The 20,386-nt window shown below is 38.3% G+C and overlaps 1 protein-coding gene across 1 annotated transcript in view; it reads right to left on the bottom strand.

The window, feature by feature from the left end:
* CPB1 (carboxypeptidase B1) overlaps positions 1 to 20,164 on the bottom strand; it is a gene marked incomplete at both ends in the record, with an annotated part of 39,752 nt that extends 19,588 nt beyond the window's left edge. Inside the window, 3 exons of the mRNA XM_082625762.1 lie at positions 12,551 to 12,675; positions 19,910 to 19,985; positions 20,094 to 20,164. Coding sequence (XP_082481888.1) covers positions 12,551 to 12,675; positions 19,910 to 19,985; positions 20,094 to 20,164 — 272 coding nt within the window. The remainder of the gene's footprint in view (positions 1 to 12,550; positions 12,676 to 19,909; positions 19,986 to 20,093) is intronic.
* Between the last annotated feature and the right edge of the window lie 222 nt (positions 20,165 to 20,386).

Here is a 20,386-nt window from a genome sequence, read left to right as displayed (position 1 = left end):
GGTCTTATTATAAGAGGCACGTGTGAAGGTGTGGGTATATGTGACTTTGTTTCTCTTTGCTACTTTTGAGTGGAAAGTAAGTTCTGAAGGGACAAAATTTTATGAGCATTAATGTCCTTGATCATAGACTGTAAATATCATGGTTTACAGAAACTTCTATTATCCACAGTCAAGCCTTGAAATGTTTTTATCTGACACACAGAGAATTGTAGCCGCATATCAAAAGTCTACTTCTCCTCCGGCTGCCCCAAGGGCATTCTGATGAAGTATGTCAGGGACATCCTCTGAACCTCCCTCCTGGTCTCTCCTTTTGGTTAACTGTGCATGAACTTGTGTCTGTTTATGGAAGATGCAATAAATTAATACTAAATGATATTTGTTTCCTAGCAAGAGGCAAATACTGTCTTAAGGGCTTAACTATCTTAAGGAAGTATTAAAAAAAAAAAGGAAAAGGAGAAGAGTTTAATATTTATTCCGTGGAAAGAAAATTTCCCATTAATCAGCCATCAGTACTTTGTTAGTGCTTTCATTTCTATGGCTGCTATAAGTTACCACAAACTGAGTGGCTTAAAACAACATGAATTTATTATTTTACAGCTTAGAAGTCCAACACAGGTCTCACTGGGCTAAGATCAACATGTTAACAGTGAAGTGCTTTCTGGAAGCTCTAGGGGAGAGTCTGATTCCTTGCCCTTTAAAGGCTGCCCACATTCCCTGGCTCTTTGCCCTTCTCCATCTTCAAAGCCAGCAACAGCAGCTCAAGTCCTTCTCATGTTTCATCACTCTGACTTCTTCTTCTGCCTCCCTCTTCCACTTGTAAGGACCCTGTGGTTACTTTGGACTTCTCTGGACAACTTAGGATAATCTACCTATTTTAAGTTCAGCTGCTTAGCAACCTTAATTCCATCTACAATCCTAACTTCTCTTTGCCATTAGCGTATATTCAGATGTTCTAGGGGTTGGGATGTAGACATTTTGGAGGGACAGTCATTCTGCCTGCTATAGTTAGGAACAATGATTATAGTAAGTGCTATAATTATATTCAACACCCAAATTGGATTGTTAGGGAATAGGGTGGAATTAGAAAGAATCTAGAATTAGAAATCAAAAAATCAGGGTCATAGTTTTGCCTAACATGTAAATTGGTTTCAGCAAAGTCATTTAATCTCAGGGCCTTAATTTCATAATTTGTGTAATGGGATATTTATTAGCTGGTATTCAATGTCCTTTTCAGTTCTAAAATGCAATGACTTGACTCAAATCCCTAGGCCTTGGTCATTTACGTAGATGTCTTCCAAGGTTTATGAAGAAAAAAAATTAAACTACAGTAAAGTTGCCAGCTACCACCTTCATAAACTCTAGGGAAACATCTAGAATAGAGATAGTTTAGGTAAATGATTTTCAAATATAGCTAAAAACTAAAAACAAAACCAAAACAAGTAAAACAAAAACCTTGAAAACTGAAAATCAACAGGCAGAAACCTTTAAGAAAACAACTGTACTCCAAGATTATCAGTTTGAAAGAACAAATCCTGCCTAACAAGGATGAACTTCTCTGACACAATGGCAAAACTAAAAATCCAAGAGGAAATGATAAATGACATCTACTTTCCCATTAACAAGATTTTCCATTGACAGTAAAATAATCATCTAGGTCACATGGCTTCTTAGTGGCTGCCCAGAGAAAAGAAATCATCAGTTAATTGCTCCCAGGCATTCTACAGCCTCAGGACATTCAGTAGACATTTGTCCCTAAGACCATAACCATAGTGATCTCTGACCTACCAGGAACCAGCTCTGAGTAGAGGGGGGAAATAGGGCTTCCACAGCATATTGCAATATCCTTCTTTTGCATACAATCCTTAAATTCAAATTATCTGGGAGAATAAGTGACAATGCGGAGGTTAGTGTTTTGTTTGGTACTAAGAAGAGACAATCTGTTAGAGTTATTATTATGTTAATATTTAAACATTTTCATCAATATCAGGACAAAGAAGCATAATAAAACCAGTTAGATTTAAGATGACACCCAAGAGTAAAAGTGTCCTCTAGTAACTTGCAAAAGAATATCAGAATGAGGTTGAAATGTGGTGCTTTTGCCTGAAGGTGGGAAATTGACCTTAAATGATCCTTTCCAGCCCTATGATTTTATTAGATTTAGGACAAAGTACTACTTTAGCCACATTACAAAATATTATTACTAAATAATGAGCTTCTATTCTAGGAGATTAAAATAATGACTCATAATATAATAGGGACTGCATTACAGCTCCAAAATACAGAGGCATGTACACTATTTTATACTTTTATATGTTCCTTTTATAGTGCTATCCCACTTCTTCTTCTTTTTTTTTTTTCAGCATGCAGGCAAATTAGATAACGGGACTCCCAACAAAGCAAGAAACACAATGTCTGAGGAGGAGAGACAGGAGTTAGTTTTCTCCCCCTTTCAGATTCCTGAAAAAGGAGTATTAGGTCAGTCCCCAGACTACACACCCATTGCTATTGAAGAACATTACTATGTACACATTGTTATCCAAGGACACTTTACTGATCGAATCTGAAATATGCAGAAAAATGTTATAGGCAGATAGCAACAATCAGTCTCTTCCTGCGTTGGATAGGGCATAAACCACCTTACTGAAATTTGTAAGAAGGAATTCTGTGAAGGCCCACCCACCGAAGGATTCTGTCAACTTGGCTTCAGAACCATAAGTGGGAGATTTACGCCATCCAATTCCTAGTCTTTCTGTACCTAGGGTGTGACATAAGCATTTAAAAATACAGTTATTGGGGGGGTGAAGTCAAGATGGCAGTGTGGGAAGATGCAGAGTTCACGTTTCCCCACAACTAGGGTGCCTGCCGGATGCTGGTGGGGGACATTGATGCCCAAGGAGACAGGAAGAACCCCCAAGCGAACTGGTAGGATGTGGGAGTACGGAGGCCGGACAGGACTGGTGCCCCTGAGGGGTGGCTGAGAGGGGGGAGGGGTTCCCACCCTGGAGGGACCCTTGGGGACTCAGATCAGGGGGGGAGTGGGCCCAGCGTTTCCTCTGCCCAATAGGCCAGGGAAGTCTGCCCAGCTCTTGGGCCAGGTCCTACACCCTCAGAGGTCCCCTCCAGGCCGGGTTGGTCCTGGAGGCATAGGAGGGAACCCAGGAGAGAACAGGAGAGGCAGGTGGGAGGGGCCTTCCAGGACCAGAGGAGTGGAAAGGAGCAGAGGGCGTTTGCCCCACCCACTTGGGCTGGGGGAGCCTGCTGAGCTCCCAGGCCAGTCCCCTGCACTCCAAAGTCCCCTCCAGGCCATGTGGGCCCTGGGGGCATAGGAGGGAGATCAGGAGAGGCAGGTGAGAGGAGACCTCCAGGAGGAGCAGCCTGCTGGGCTCCCAGGTTGGGTCCTCTGCCCTCTGAGACCAGAGGCAGGAAGCATGCCTGGGCCTCTTCTGTTGAGCCTAAGGCCCCCCACCCTCAGACTTTTCCAGCCCTGTGGGTCCTAAGCATAGGCCCTGCCCACCACCCAAGCTTCACCCTTGCTTAGGCCCTGCCCTCCACAGCCAAGGCCTTTTCCACCTTTTTTTTTCCTCCTCTTTTTTACTACTGTGGCTTTGTTTTACCTTCCAGTTGTTGTTTTGTCTATATTTTTATTTTTATATGTTTTCTAACAGAGCTGTGAGTTTCTAAGTCTAATTTTATTTTTTACTTTGTTATTGTTCTCCTTTTTTTTTTTTTTTTTTGCCATCCGGCACGACTTGTGGGATCTTGGTTCATGAGCCAGGGGTTGGGACGAAGCTCCTGTGGTGGGAGCGCTGAGTCCGAACCACTGGACTAACAGAGAGCCTCAGACCGCAGGGAATATTCATTGGAGTGAGGTCTCCTGGAGGTCCTCATCTCAGCACCAAGACCCAGCTCTACCCAACAGGCTACAAACTCCAGTGTTGGAAGCCTCAGGCCCAACAACCAGTAAGACAGGAAAACAATCCCATTTATAAAAAAAGGAAAAGAAAATTGAGATGGCAAAATAAAAATGTCACAGATGAAGGAGCAAGGTAAAAATCTACAAGACCAAATAAATGATGAGGAAGTAGCCAATCTACCTGAAAAAGAATTCAGAGTAACGATAGTAAAGATGATCCAGAATCTCTGAAATAGAATGGAGGCATGGATTGAGAAAATACAAGAAATGTTTAACAAAGATCTAGAAGTACTAAAGAACAAACAAACAGAGATGAAAAACACAGTAACTGAAATGGAAAATACACTAGAAGGAATCAATAACAGAATAACTGAGGCAGAAGAACGGATAAGTGAGCGGGAAGGCAAAATGGTGGAAATAACTGCTGAGAAAAAAGAATGAAAAGAGTTGAAGACAATCTCAGAGACCCCTGGGACAACACTAAATGCACCAACATTCAAATTATAGGGGTCCCAGAAGAAGAGAAAAAGAAAGGGTCTGAGAAAACATTTGAAGAGATTATAGTGGAAGACTTCCCAAACATGGGAAAGGAAATAGTCACCCAAGTCCAGGAAGCACAGAGCGTCCCATACAGGATAAACCCTAGGAGAAACACACCAAGACACATATTAATCAAACTAACAAAAATTAAATTCAAGAAAAAATATTAAAAGAAGCAAGGGAAAACAAAAAATAACATACAAAGGAATCCCCATAAGGTTATCAGCTGATTTTTCAGCAGAAACTCTGCAGGCCAGAAGGGAGTAGCAGGATATACTTAAAGTGATGAAAGAGAAGAACCTACAACCAAGATTGCTCTACCCAGCAAGGATCTCATTCAGATTCAACAGAGAAATCAAAAGCTTTTCAGACAAGCAAAAGCTAAGAGAATTCAGCACCACCAAACCACCAAACCAGCTTTACAACAAATGCTAAAGAAACTTCTCTAGGCGGGAAACACAAGAGAAGGAAAGACCCACAAAAACAAACCCAAAACAGTTAAGAAAATGATAATAGGAACATACATATCGATAATAACCTTGATACAGATGAACCAGTTTGCAGGGCAGAAGTTGAGACACAGATGTAGAGAACAAATGTGTGGACACCAAGGGAGGAAAGCCGTGGGGGGGTGGGGATGATGGTGTGCTGAATTGGGCAATTGGGATTGACATGTATACATTGATATGTATAAAATTGATGACTAATAAGAACCTACAGTATAAACAAACAAAGAAACAAAAAACCAACTAATACTAAACTTTCTTTGGGTTATTTGTATGGAAATAAGTTAATATAAATGTTTCAGACATTACATGAAATTTCTAAAAATCTTATATGTTCTGGTATAATGTTATAAGTCATAATTCTAGTTATTACTTTAAAATGTATATCTCAGAAATAACTAAATTTCCTTGTCAATTGCATTATTATGAACTTTCATCAAATCTTTAACCATGGTCACTTTTAAGTCTTCTCATTTACAGATAGTTCTGGGTATACTCTGATGCTTTTGCAAAAATGTTCCTATAAAAGGGTTTCATCTTCAAGGAATTCATGGAAAAGACTCTGACAAGTACAGTTTCTGGTAACTGCCTATACTGCTGAACTGAATGAATAAGCATTTTCAGAACTCTAGTGGAAAACTGATGAATTCATAAAAGTGCTAACAAAAGATCAAGATGAAAAAGAATTAATTACATGGGACTGAGTGAACGGATGAGGATGATTATAATTTTTGTGACTTTCTGTTTGAATTAAAAAAAAAATCCCACAAGGACTCAGAGGCAAAAAATATACAAATCAATTTTCACTGCAAAGTAAAGGAGCTGTTACAGTGGAGGATTACTGGACTGAATGTCAATATTATGACATAGTATGAGTGTGTTTCGTGCTTGGTAATTGCAATCATTGTTGCTTTTGTTGTGGTCATCCATTTACAATGCTTGGTGTCAGTTTATTTATCTCTTGTAAAAAAAATACAGTGTGTGTGTGTGAAAAGAAAAAAAATAACCTTGAATGTAAATGGATTAAATGCTCCAACCAAAAGACACAGACTGGCTGAATGATACAGAAACAAGACCCATATATATGCTGTCTACAAGAGACCCACTTCAGACCTAGGGACACATACAGACTGAAAGTGAAGGGATGGAAAAAGATATTCCATGCAAATGGAAATCAAAAGAAAGCTGGAGTAGCAAACTCATATCAGGTGAAATAGACTTTAAAATGAAAGCTGTTACAAGAGATAAGGAAGGACACTACATAATGATCAAGGGATCAATCCAAGAAGAAGATATAACAATTATAAATGTTTATGCACCCAACATAGGAGCATCTCAATACATAAGGCAAATGCTAACAACCATGAAATGGGAAATCGAGAGTAACACAATAAAAATAGGGGACTTTAACACCCCACTTACACCAATTGACGGATCATCCAAATAGAAAATAAATAAGGAAACACAGCTTTAAATGACACAGTAGACCAGATAGATTTAATTGATGTTTATAGAACATTCCACCTGAAAGTGGCAGAATACACTTTCTTCTCAAGTGCACATGGAACATTCTCCAGGATAGATCGCATCTTGGGTCACAAATCAAGCCTCAGAAAATTTGAGAAAATTGAAATCGTATCAGGCATCTTTTCTGACCACAATGCTATGAGACTGGAAATCAATTACAGGGAAAAACCTGTGAAACCCACAAATACATGGAGGCTGAACAGTGCAGTACTAAATAACCAAGAGATCACTGAAGAAATCAAACAAGAAAAAAAATACATAGAAACAAATGACAACAAAAACACAATGACTCAAAACCTATGGGATACAGCAAAAGCAGTTCTAAGAGGGAAGTTTATAGCAATTCAATCTCACCTCAAGAAACAAGAAAAATCTCAAATAAACAATCTAACCCTATACCTCAAGCAGCTAGGGAAAGAAGAACAAAGAAAAGCAATGTCAGTATAGAAGGAAAGAAATCATAAAGATCGGAGCAGAAATAAATGAAATAGAAACGAAGGAAACAATAGCAAAGATCAATAAAACTAAAAGTTGGTTCTTTGAGAAGATAAACAAAATTGATAAACCCTTAGCCAGACTCATCAAGAAAAAAAGGGAGAGGATGCAAATCAATAAAATTAGAAATGATAAAGGAGAATCACGACTGAGACCACAGAAATACAAAGGATTATAAGAGACTACTACAAACAACTATATGCCAATAAAATGGACAACCACGAAGAAATTGACAAATTCTTGGAAGGGTACAATTTTCCAAGACTGAACCAGGAAGAATTAGAAAATATAAACAGACCTATCACAAGTAATGAAATTGAAAGTGTAATTAAAAATCTTCCAATAAACAGAAGTCCAGGACCAGATGGCTTCACAGGCAAATTCTATCAAACGTTTAGAGAAAGGCTAACACCCATCCTTCTCAAACTCTTCCAAAAAATTGCAGAAGGAGGAACACTCTCAAATTCATTCTATGAAGCCACCATCACCCTGATACCAAAACCAGAAAGGTATCACAAAAAAAGAAAACTATAGAACAATATCACTGATGAATATATATGCAAAAATCCTGAACAAAATACTAGCAAACAGAATCCAACAACATATTAAAAGGATCATACATCATGATCAAGTGGGATTTATCCCAGGGATGCAGGGATTCTTCAATATATGCAAATCAATCAATGTGATACACCATATTAACAAATTGAAGGATAAAAACCATATTATCATCTCAATAGATGCAGAAAAAGCTTTTGTCAAAATTCAACACCCATTTATGTTAAAAACTCTTCAGAAAATGGTCATAGAGGGAACCTACCTCAATATAATAAAGGCCATATATGACAAAACCACAGCAAATACTATACTCAGTGGTGAAAAACTGAAAGCATTTCCACTAAGCTCAGCAAGAAGACAAGGTTGTCCACTCTTGCTGCTCTTACTCAACATAGTTTTGGAAGTCCTAGTCACAGCAGTCAGAGAAGAAAAAAGAAATAAAAGGGATACAAATTGGAAAAGAAAAAGTAAAACTGTCACTGTTTGCAGATGACATGATACTATACATAGAAAATCCTAAAGATGCCACCAGAAAACAACTAGAACTAATCAGAGAATTTGGTAAGGTTGCAAGGTGCAAAATTAATGCACAGAAATCTCTGGCATTCCTATACACTAACAACGAAAAATCAGAAAGAGCAATTAGGGAAACAATCCCATTTACCATTGCAACAAAAAGAATAAAATACCTAGGAATAAACCTACCTAAGGAGGCAAAAGACTTGTACTCAGAAAACTATAAAACACTGATGAAAGAAATTAAAGATGAGATAAACAGATGGAGAAATATACCATGTTCTTGGATAGGAAGAATCAACATTGTGAAAATGGCTATAGTACCCAAAGAAATCTACAGATTCAATGCAATCCCTATCAAACTACCAATGGCATTCTTCACAGAATTAGAACAAAAAATTTTACAATTTGTGTGGAAACACAAAAGACCCTGAATAGCCAAAGCAGTCTTGAGGGATAAAAACAGAGCTGGAGGAATCAGGTTCTCTGACTTCATACTATACTACAAAGCTACAGTAATCAAGACAGTATGGTACTGGCACAAAAACAGAAATATAGATCAGTGGAACAGGATAGAAAGCCCAGAGATAAACCCAGGCACATATGGTCAACCTAATTTATGACAAAGGAGGCAAGAATATACAATGGAGAAAAGACAGCCTCTTTAGTAAGTGGTGCTGGGAAAACTGGACAGCTACATGTAAACGAATGAAATTAGAACACTCCCTAACACCATACACAAAAATAAACTCAAAATGGATTAAAGACATAAATATAAGACCAGACAGTATAAAACTCTAAGAGGAAAACATAGGCAGAACACTCTTTGACATAAACCACAGCAAGATCTTTTTTGACCCACCTCCTAGAGTAATGGAAATAAAAACAAAAATAAACAAATGGGACCCAATGAAACTTCAAAGCTTTTGCACAGCAAAGGAAACCATAAACAAGATGAAAAGACAACTGTCAGAACAGGAGAAAATACTTGCAAATGAAACAACAGAGAAAGGATTAATCTCCAAAATACACAAATAGCTCATGGAGCTTAATATCAAAAAAACAAAGAATCCAATCCAAAAATGGGCAGAAGACCTAAATAGACATTTCACCGAAGAAGACATACAGATGGCCAAGAGGCACATGAAAAGATACTCAACATCACTAATTACTAGAGAAATGCAAATCAAAAGTACAGTGAGGTATCACCTCACAGCAGTCAGAACGGCCATTATAAAAAAATCTAGAAACAATAAATGTTGGAAAGGGTGTGGTGAAAAGGGAACCCTCTTGCACTGTTGGTGGGAATGTAAATTGATACAGCCACTATGGAGAACAGTATGGAGGTTCCTTAAACAACTAAAAATAGAATTAACATATGACCCAGGAATCCCACTACTGGGCATATGTGCAGAGAAAACCATAATTCAAAAAGACACATGGACCCTAATGTTCATTACAGTAATATTTACAATAGCCAGGACATAGAAGCAACCTAAGTATCCATTGACAGATGAATGGATAAAGAAGATGTGGCACATATATACAATGGAATATTACTCAGCCATAAAAAGAAATGAAACTGAGTTATTTGTAGTGAGGTGGATAGACCTAGAGTCTGTTATACAGAGTGAAGTAAGTCAGAAAGAGAAAAACAAATACCATATACTAACACATATATATGGAATCTAAAAAAAAAAAAAAAGAAAATGGTACTAGTGGCAGGGCAGAATAAAGACATAGACTTAGATAATGGGCTTGCGGACATGGGGTGGCAGGGGAAGCTGGGACGAAGTGAGAGAGTGGCATGGACATATATACACTACCAAATGTAAAATAGATAGCTAGTGGGAAGCAGCCGCATAGCACAGGGAGATCAGCTCTGTGCTTTGTGACCACCTAGAGGGGTGGGAAGGGAGGGTGGGAGGGAGGCTCAAGAGGGAGGGCATATGGAGATATATTTATGCATATGGCTGACTCAGACTTTGTTGTACAACAGAAACTAACACAGTATTGTGAAGCAATTACACTCCACAGTAAAGATCTATTAAAAAAATACTGTTATTTTTCTTGGTGCACACATTTTTAATTTTTTCCCATGGTAATTCAGAATCTGATTAAAACTACCAAATGATGAAAGTCTTAGTGAAGAGGGTTGCAATCACTGAAAAATCTGAAAAGCTATTTTGGTAGAACTTGTACAGTAGATGGTTCCTGTTACATAGAAAAACAACTGCAAATTCTTGCCAGCAGGAAACCATCTAAATACATATTAGTTACCACATGAGGTAATAATGGGATGCACAGGGACTGCTTGCAGCCCCAGCAAGGATATTGCTGGTGTGCTGCTCCAGGATTTCTAGGGAGTTATTATTACTTAATATTTAGGAAATTATATGCCACAAATGTGCTAAGCAAAAATTAACAAGATCTTAGCCTTCAGGGAACATCCTATATTCTATGTGAGACAACATTCATACACAATTCCCTAAACGTTTACACATTAAAAAAAGACATGAATTTTCCTCCTGGTAAAAGGAGATTGTTACCTGATTAGAAGCTGTTTTGCTACTTTGTGATCTGAGTAGAATTAGGATGTCAATTCAGGTGGCTAGGGTTAGCTTATGATCACTGATCTTCCTTCTGTTTTTCTTAAAGAATTATAAGGAAACTCATCTTTTTGAATATTATTAAGGGCTCCTATAGGCTAGGATTTTAGAAGTCCTTCCTAGTGTAATAAAAAGAGCAAAATATCACAGACATGAATCTTAATCACATTTTGAAACTTACTGTATTATATCTTTGTTTTAAAAAGACAGTCAATTCTTAAGGTCACATTTTGACACTTCCCTCAGGCAGAAGCAGATAGCTAAGCTGTGTGAAGCATGATAATGGGGTTAAACAAAACAGTTTCTGTTGACCTTTAAAAGATGTATAATCTACCTCTTTGTACAGGAGTAAACTATAGCAGCATTCACAGCAATAAAAATATCAGTTGCAAGTTATTTACATATTGTTTTATTTCATCTTCACAACAGCCCTTTGAGAGTGGCATTATATATATCTTCACTTTATGAAGATAAGGTTAGAAGGATCCTTTCCTCATAAAGACAAGGGAACTGAAGCTCAGAAAGGTTAAGCAAATTATCCAAGGTCAGACAGCCAGGAAGTTGCAGAGTCAGGATTTAAGCCTTGTCTGTTTTTTCCAAGGCATTTGCTTGTTGCATTATGCTGTACCACTTCTTCTAATGGAGATGCAGATTTTATAGGTGACAATTCTGATAGCTTTACTAGCATAAATACTCTTCTGTAGTTTTAGGATGTGAAAAATAAGAGAACATTTCTGTCAAAATTATGTAGGTCACAGTTTCTCAAAATATAATGGAGACTTGAGCTTATGGTAGGGGATTGTTGGATAAACATTTGAATGTTCAAGACTGGAGTGTGAGACTGTCTCTTTGCTCCTTGCTGATCCACTCTGGAGGAAAAACTCTGCTTTAGACTAAAGACCTCATTTCCTCCTTCCCTCAAATGCAGATTGAGGGAAGTTCTAAGCCTTAACATACAGTCTGTTCTCTGCCTAGAGTATGATTTTTCATTGTCTTTGTTTGGCTAACTCCTCGTCTTTTAGTTCTCAGCTGAAGCCTCCTTTCCTAGTATGGCCCTCCGTGATCCCTAGACTTGATCAGCTACCCTGCAATTCCAGCTCTTTACTCTTCTTGACATCTGGTACACATATTGCAATTCTTTGTTCATTTTCCTCTGAAGGGGATGGGCCCTATCTATTTTTTCAGCATTTGTTATATGTAGATGCTCACTATCTATTTGTTGGATCAACAGATGGACAACTGTCTCCACTTAGAGGACATTCTCATCTTAAAAGGCTTAGAGGGATCAGTGCAGCATTTGGGGAAGATTCATGGAGTGATCAGCTTAGCCAACTCTACTCTAGGCCTTTGGGGAACCACTTTCCTTTCTTTCAGCCCTTCTCTCCATGCTTTCTCCTACCATTAGAGATAGTTGGGGACTTTGGGAGGAAAAAGGACAGAAGGACCACTCAGTCTGACTCTAGTCTGGTCCTTAATCTAAAGGAGCATGAAGAACCCTCATGGCTCACAATAGGTCTGGTGATCACCTGGCAAGAAGACTTGATATAATTTGGGACTAAAACTGTGTTGGGCTGGTAATAGAATATCCATTGGTTTGGCCTTTGGTCTATATATCACTTGTAAACCAGTAGCAGGTCAAATATCTGGCTAAAGAGTTGGGATTCAAGAGTCAAACCTGTTTTTATTAGAGCAATAACTAAACACAAAATCTACCAGACTTGACATCTTAAGACTTGGAATTCAGGGCCAGCTCTGCCATGACCTATTTGTGGGGCCCTGGGGAAGCCATTGTCTTGGTCTTATTTTTATCTTCTCAGGTTTTTTTGGAGATGAGGATGAGAGCATACATGAGAGAGAATTTTCATAACTATAAAACATAAACTTACTCGTATTGTAGTTCATTCTGCTTCAGAAAGTCTTCCACAGTGAAAATATCTTCTGCTTTAACACGGAAGTCAACTGTACTGTGAGGTTTGATTTGTGTGACAGAATCTGGTTTCCAGAAGTCAATCTGAATAAGGAATAAGATGTATTTTACTGGACACCTATAATTCAATGGGTGAATTATCACCAGCAAGCACACTATTGCTGTACTCCAATGAGTTATTTCAGTTATTTTCAGACTCAAATTATCCATGAAATTTCTTAAAAATCTCTCATTTGAATGAATAAGAGTTGGGACCAAGCAGTTAGATGCCAATAAAAGTGTTTACACGTACATACATAGCATTAATTGATTATGAACAAGCATGAAGAGCATATAATTGTCTCCCATAATGCTAGTTAATTGCAGTATTCTATAACTGCTGTCTTCTATTTATTGATTTTCTAGAACAGTTGCTTATTGTGATAGCAGTGTTTGTGGTAATGGATGTATGTGCTGAATGAATGATGCTGAATTAACTGTAGCCACAAAATTTAAAAGTGAGAAATTGAGCTTTCTCTTACTTTTTAATGGACTCATTTTATAAGTTTATCTTGGAACTCAGTACTATACAAGTCATTGTAATGTGTAGAACCAAGAACATCCCTGACCTGTGGAGGATCCATCAGGGAGGAAAAATGTATCTTTACACAGTGGTCATGTTGGAACCATGGCCAGAAACAAAATATTCTTGAGGATCCAATAATGTGCTGACATTTTCATTTGTTCAATTATTCATCAACTATTACTGAGGACCTACTATGTGCTAGGCTCTGTGCCTGAGACTAGGAATACACTAGTGAGCAAATCAAACATGGGGAGAGTTTAGAGGAAGTTGTGCACAAAAGTAGTATGACATATTTGATAATTCTAATGTTTTTCTTTGTGGATGTGTGGTTTCAGATCTCCTTTTTCCTTGGGAAAATATTAACCAATGACATGCCGCCTCTCACAGGTCTCTGTTTTTCTGTTCTTTGCTTGAGCTGAGTAAAGGCCTAGAAACGTGAGGTGACCCTGACATTGGATCTTTCTCTGGCCTGTGTCTCACTCAATACTTGTTTAGATATTTATGCGCTAGTCTCAGGATGAAGATGTGAGAGGTGGTGGTATTTAGGACCATTGCTTTGGAACTTAGAAGGGAGTTTGGGCAGACTTAGAGGTTGTTAAATAGAAACTGATGATGTAAGATAATAAGATGACTCAATTTTAGATATACCTGTGGAGAATCCAGGTGCCTATATCTTGTCCTGGTAATCTTTAAACCTCTGTAGATGTCTAGAGGGTACTGAATCATGAGTCAGGGTCATAGGGAGGGTCAGGAGAATGGGAGGCAGGGACATTAGGATTACACAGGAGGGATTCCAGAAGAAATAGTGTGAGTATGGTTGTCACTAAGGTATTGAAAAGAGAGAGTACTGATAATTTGACAAGGATTGGCTGCAGAATGTGATCTATTGAGTCAAAGATGAGAGGATAAAGGTGAGAGGTTAAAAGATAGTGGAGGGGGACTTCCCTGGTGGTCCAGTGGTTAAGAATCCGCCTACCATGCAGGGCACGCGGGTTCGATCCCTGGTCAGGGAACTAAGATCCCACATGCCAAGGGGCAACTAAGCCTGCATGCTCTAGAAGCCCGCACGCCTCAGCTAGAGAGAAGCCTGCACGCTGCAATGAAGAGCCCGTGAGCACAACGAAGATCCTGCGTGCCGCAACTAAGACCCAACATAGCCAAATAAATAGATAAATATTAAAAAAAAAAAGTAGTGGAGGAAGTATAAAGGCTTATTTATCATGATAAAGACAGAGAAAGCAAGGGCTGGTAATGAATTCTAGTTAGCCAGCATTGTAAAGAGAAGGGCCATGAAGACAAGCACATTATAGGAGAAAGCATATTTTTAAAAGTTAACTCTGAATTTGTGTTCTTAATAAATGCCTGTCATTCCATGGTGGGATTGGAGAGGGAGGTATATCTTTATTATAGACACAGAGGTTTAGAATTGGTAAAGCACATAAAGTCCTCCAAGCATCTGTTGGTAACTTAACAGTGCCCCACTCATACTTAACACTGGAGCCTTTTAGCATGCTCAGGAGACTCCCCACTGCCAAGATCTGCATCTCTGTGGCTGAAAACTCCCCCAAACTGGAAAAAGCCTAACGGCTCGCAGCAGGCAGGAAGTGCCAAAGAAATAACTCTTTCCAGAGAAGTGCTTAACCAATGACCCTAGCAAGTTGATGTCTAAATATTCCAATTCTTTCATTTCTCAGGTGGGATAATTTTGATGCATGTGGTTTGCACCCTTTCCTGGAATTTCTCTGTAGGATTAAGCTCTAGTCATCCTCTGTGGTAGCTGGCTTAATAGTGCCCCTTTTGTTTGCTGCCCTCCCTTCTCTGTATCACTCCTTACTTGTCTACCCAGGCTCCCTGTACTTTCCAAATGAAATCTTTGCCCTTGAATCTTTGTCTAAGGGTCTGCTCTGGAAGAACCTACATTAAGATGGTAGCTTCCCACTTAGAGTAACAAATACCTGCACAATATCCTTGGTGATGGTTCTAATACAATCTTGAGTATATCTAGTACTATTTCAGAACAGCCTAATTGCCTTTTGGATGGTTTTCCTTCTGATATTAAGTTGAAAGTTGCCTTCCCTAATCTTCTAACCTCTTGTACAAACGTTTGTCCCAGCTCTGCCAAATATTGGGAGAAATATATATATATATATATATATATATATATATTTAAATGGGATAGAGAAATCTCATAAGCATGTTTGACAGAAGGCTTGCAGATGTAACCTGAGGTCCTGTTAAAACTCCAGTTTGACAAGGAGAAAATTGGTCAGCAAACATACCAACATCCAACACTATGGAGTCCTGCAAATATGATGCAGACTTAGTAGCCTGGAGTTAGTCCCCAGTTCTTAGGAGAAACGGAGCCAAAAATCAGGAGCAACATTATAGCCTTATAGATGTTTACAATGCATTAAGTATGGTTACAAATAATAAAATATTGGTACAGGGAGATAAATATAAATTTCGGTAATTACCAACACTTTGTGAATGAGATCTATGTTTAAAATATGGAAGTGGAGTAAAATATGTGATATGAGATATGGGGAATTGAATTTTTATATGTAAAGGAGTTATAAAACTGAGGTTATAAAATTATAAATCCAGGAACCTGAGTGACAACCATTTGTTGGAAGATAAAGGAATATCTTTAAGTGATACCACTGTGGGAATGTCACCTTAATCAGTCAGCTGGCTAATACTTAAAGAGTCCTTCCTAAAATATATTACAAAACCAGCACAAAAGCAAGTAGGGTATTCACCTTAAATTCTTTTGGGAATAAGAAGGATTCATAAAAGAATAAATATTTGTGTTGGGGAATTTTGGTTCTTCACATATTTACACAAATTTGTTTCTTCACATTATGTTTGACTATGAGTTGAGCATATGATAGACTCTTCATTTATCTTGATGGAATTTTCCTTTCTTATTGGAAGAGGAAATGACTTCTACTCTAGGCCTAGTTCCAGACAGCAGGGAGAAGCTTACAATCATAATGGAAGTGATGGGAGCATTGAAAGACTGTAACCAAGTTACCTTGGGCATGCACCTGAAACTACAGAAACAGAGTTCAAGAAAGTACTGAGAAAAGAAAATAGGTTTTGTGGTGAATGTCTCCAATAAAGGAACAAGGAGATAAAATAAAACCCTTACTATACAATTACATATGGAAAGAGGGAGGCTGCTAGAGTCCATTGTGGTCACAGGTCTCTCCAATTCAACTTTTAAAAGGACATGTTCAAAAGCAGGGAGGAAGGACACATGGCCAAGGATGAATACAAAGACTAGATGCCCTTGTAATGATCTTATCAGGAAGGCTACAGTCCAGAATATGCTGCACTTGCAAGATTGCTAAGGAGAATAAAACTCTTTTTTTTTTTTAACATCTTTATTGGAGTATAATTGCTTTACAATGTTGTGTTAGTTTCTGCTGTATAACAAAGTGAATCAGCTGTACGTATACATATATCCCCATATGTCCTCCCTCTTGCAACTCCCTCCCTCCCACCCTCCCTATCCCACCCCTCCAGGCGGTCACAAAGCACCAAGCTGATCTCCCTGTGCTATGCGGCTGCTTCCCACTAGCTAGCTATTTTACATTTGGTAGTGTATATATGTCCATGCCACTCTCTCACTTCTCCCAGCTTACCCTTCACCCTCCCGTGTCCTCCAGTCCATTCTCTACCTCTGTGTCTTTATTCCTGTCCTGCCCCTAGGTTCATCAGAACCATTTTTTTTTTTTTTAGATTCCATATATATGTGTTAGCATATGGTATTTGTTTTTCTCTTTCTGACTTACTTCACTCTGTATGACAGACTCTTAAGTCCATCCACCTCACTACAAATAACTCAATTTCATTTCTTTTTATGGCTGAATAATATTCCATTGTATATATGTGCCACACCTTCTTTATCCATTCATCTGTCGATTAAAAATCTTTTTCAATCATGTTGGAAATAAAATGAATAAAGAAGAAACACTCAGTCTCACTGCTTGGAGCTAAAGTATAATGTTTGCAGCTGGAAGAGAGGAAGTAGCCAGATTGAACTCTTGTTTGGCTTTTGTCTTTTCTAAGGAGTTATACTGAAAGATGAAATTACCATAAGTAAAGAAATTTTCAAATATTATGATTTTAGCAGAAAAACCTTCTTTGGAAAGAGAACATTGAGGCCCAGGATAGATAAGTAGAGAGGGGATTAGTCTGGTAATGGAAATTGCATTCAAAATCCTGGATCTAATGACAGTAACGATAACAAACGCTTACATAGTTTTTACTATATAAGTTCTTTCTAAGTGCTTTACTTATATTAATTCTTTTAAATCTCACAACAATCCTGTAAGGTAAATGCTCTTATTCTCCTTATTTGACAAATGAGAAAGTTGAGACCCAGAGAGGCATCCAAAGTCCAGCTAGCAAGTGGTAGAGCCAGGAATTGAACCCATGAAGTCTGAGTCCGGATTCTCTGCTCTTGACCACCAGAAATGCTGAATTTTAGGTAACTAAAAAAATACTGAGGATGTGATTGCAGAACTTTCTCAGCAATCTTGGAGGAATCAGAGCTTGAAGGGATCACTGAGGAGTGGAGGGGGCATGTCTTGGATTTCGTGAACAGGAAGACACGTGAATCCCAGAAGCGGGAGCTCCAGGGGCCTGGCATGGATACTGGCAAAGTAAACTGGAAGCAGATGGACTGTGAATATTCAGAAAAGGAAGCCATGATCCTTGGGAGCCAGCATGGTTTAAAGCAAGAATAAGTCAAGCCAAGAAAAAAGAAAAAAAAAAAGAATAAGTCAAGCCCAATTAACTTCATGTTATTCTTGAAAGAGACCACTAGCCTGATAGAATGCTGAATCTGGATCTTAGCAAAGCATTTGACCAAGTCTCTGCATTTATATTCTTCTTTACAAGCTGGAAAGCACAGTGTTAGCTGTAGGTAACACCACAGTAACTTGGGTAGTAGAGCAAACTCATCCAAGGAGAGTTGGTTAATGAACCACTTTCAGTGCTTACTTAACACTGTGTCTGGCATATTGGAGCCTCATGATAAATAGGTATTAGATGAATGAACCATGAAGGGTGCCTCTAATTCTGTGCTGACCCCTGACTTACTTAATGTTTTTCCTTTATCAGTGACAAAGATAAAAGTCAAGAAGGCATGTTTATCAAACTTGCTGGTGATACAAAGTTAGGGCGAAGAATTATTTGGATGAGTGAATTAATTTTTAAAACTGTCTCAATATGCTATCAAGATAATTTTTAACAGAGTAAGTCTAAAATCCTGCATTTAGGTTAAAAAAATCAATTTGGCAAGTATAAAAGGAAGAATACCTTGCTTGAAGGTGATTCATGTGAGAAAAAAATAGCCTAATAGTTTTGATCGGCAGTAGCTTTACTATAAGCTAAGAGCATTCTAACTGCTCAAGATGCTAAGAAGAATCTTAGGCCCCATTAATAAGTGTCTGCTTTACAAATGAAAGCAGGCAATGGTCCTACAGTATGTATTAATCAGAGCACACCTGGAGGTCCATTGTCAATTCTGAGAGCTACATTTTAAAAAAGAAATATAGACAGAAAGATTGAGCTATATTCAGAGGTGACCAGAATGATCAAGTGTCTGTAAACCAGTGCTAAGAGAAATGATGGAAGGCCTGGAAAAGATAAATCTTAGAAGTGAGACAGTATTTGACTCAACTAGGTCCAGTGGGTCAAAGATAGAGAAGGTAGCTTTCAGTTCAGTATAACGATTAAAATGATTTGTAAGGCAAATTTGCTACCTTGAAAAAGCAGTATTCCTCCTATCCTTGGAAATACCCAAACAGTTTTTATCAGGGCTAGTAACCAGGGATGCTGTTTCCACTGAGGAAGTTCAAGTTTGAGTGGAAGGCTGCAATAGATGGCTTTATATTCTCTTTCAATTCTAACCTTCTGAATCTGTTTCAGATTATGACACTCTTTACCCTCTTTTTTCCTCCACACCTTAAAAGCTAAAAAGATAACTATTAGAAAGATAGATGGATGGATGGATAGATAGATACTTAGGAGCTAGTAGAATATTTTGGTTTCTATATTCATGAAAAGACAGCATTGGATCAAGTAAACTACTGTGGTCAGCAATAGCTTCCTGACACACACACTATATATAATTAAAACTGTCAGTTTTCCTCCCATATACAGTGGATTTTTAAAAATAAAGTAGCCTAGAGATTTTGGTTTCTTGAAAGTAAAAGTATGAAAATCACTCCTGGCTTTTTACCTTCTTTACCTCCTTCATGCCATATCATTAAGAGGGCCTGAATCAAGGTCATGAAAACTCAAGCTGTTTGATTTGGAATGAAAGAAAATCAAAGAGAACAGATGATACATGGGATGTGGAAATGAATATCAAGTTGGACAAAAGCCCAGTTTTCTGTAATATCCAAGCTGATCATTTTTCTCTTTTGCCTTAGAAGGGAAGTTACTGTACATTAGATGTTCTATGACCTTTGCAACAGTTTCAGCTCATTCAGTTATCATGCTCTGGCAGCTCTTTAAAAAAGTTACCCTGGATTTATAATACTATAGGGCTTATGGCAATCTAATTTAGGCAGAAAAAGAAGGCATGGGGGCACTAAATGTTTTTCAAGTTTTTATTTCTTGCTACAAAAGTGCTATAGTTAATATTTCATGTCATTCTTCCTTTGATGGAATCATAGTGTAATCTAAGATTTTAAAATAAGTGTGAAGGAAACCCTATAGCATAGAATTGTTATTTACCTGCCTGGTGCTGGCCAACTCACGGAGTAAGTTGATGTCATTTTCATCTTCAACACTGACACGGAACACCTTCTCACTGAATGGTGAGATACAGAAGAAAGAGAGAAAATTTAACATTGGGTAATGTGTTCAAAGTTTTTGGCTAGCGAGGAAGGGCTTCTCATTTAAGGTGTCAGTCACTTACCCTTCAAAATGCTCACCAGAATGGTGAGCAGAGGCTAGGGTCACAGTCACGAGAATCAAGAACGCCAGCATTGTGCCTGATTAGGTCTTTTGGTGGGTTTCACCTGCTTTTATAATCCGGGGTGTTCTTTGTTTTCTTCTCCTGATTGCAAATAATCACTATCAAGTCTTGATTAAAGGTTTTCCTGGCATTGTTGCCCTGGTAGCTGTGTAAAGTCTTCGAGTATATCTCTCTTAACACCTGTGGAAACAGAGCAAATAATCTGAAGTTCAGCCTGTCTGATTTGGATGTCA

Source organism: Mesoplodon mirus (genome assembly GCF_964341445.2).
Source record: "Mesoplodon mirus genome assembly, chromosome: 6".
Classification (NCBI taxonomy): Eukaryota; Metazoa; Chordata; class Mammalia; order Artiodactyla; family Ziphiidae; genus Mesoplodon; species Mesoplodon mirus.
Note: the sequence above shows the minus strand (reverse complement) of the source record. Positions and strands in the feature narration are given on the sequence as shown.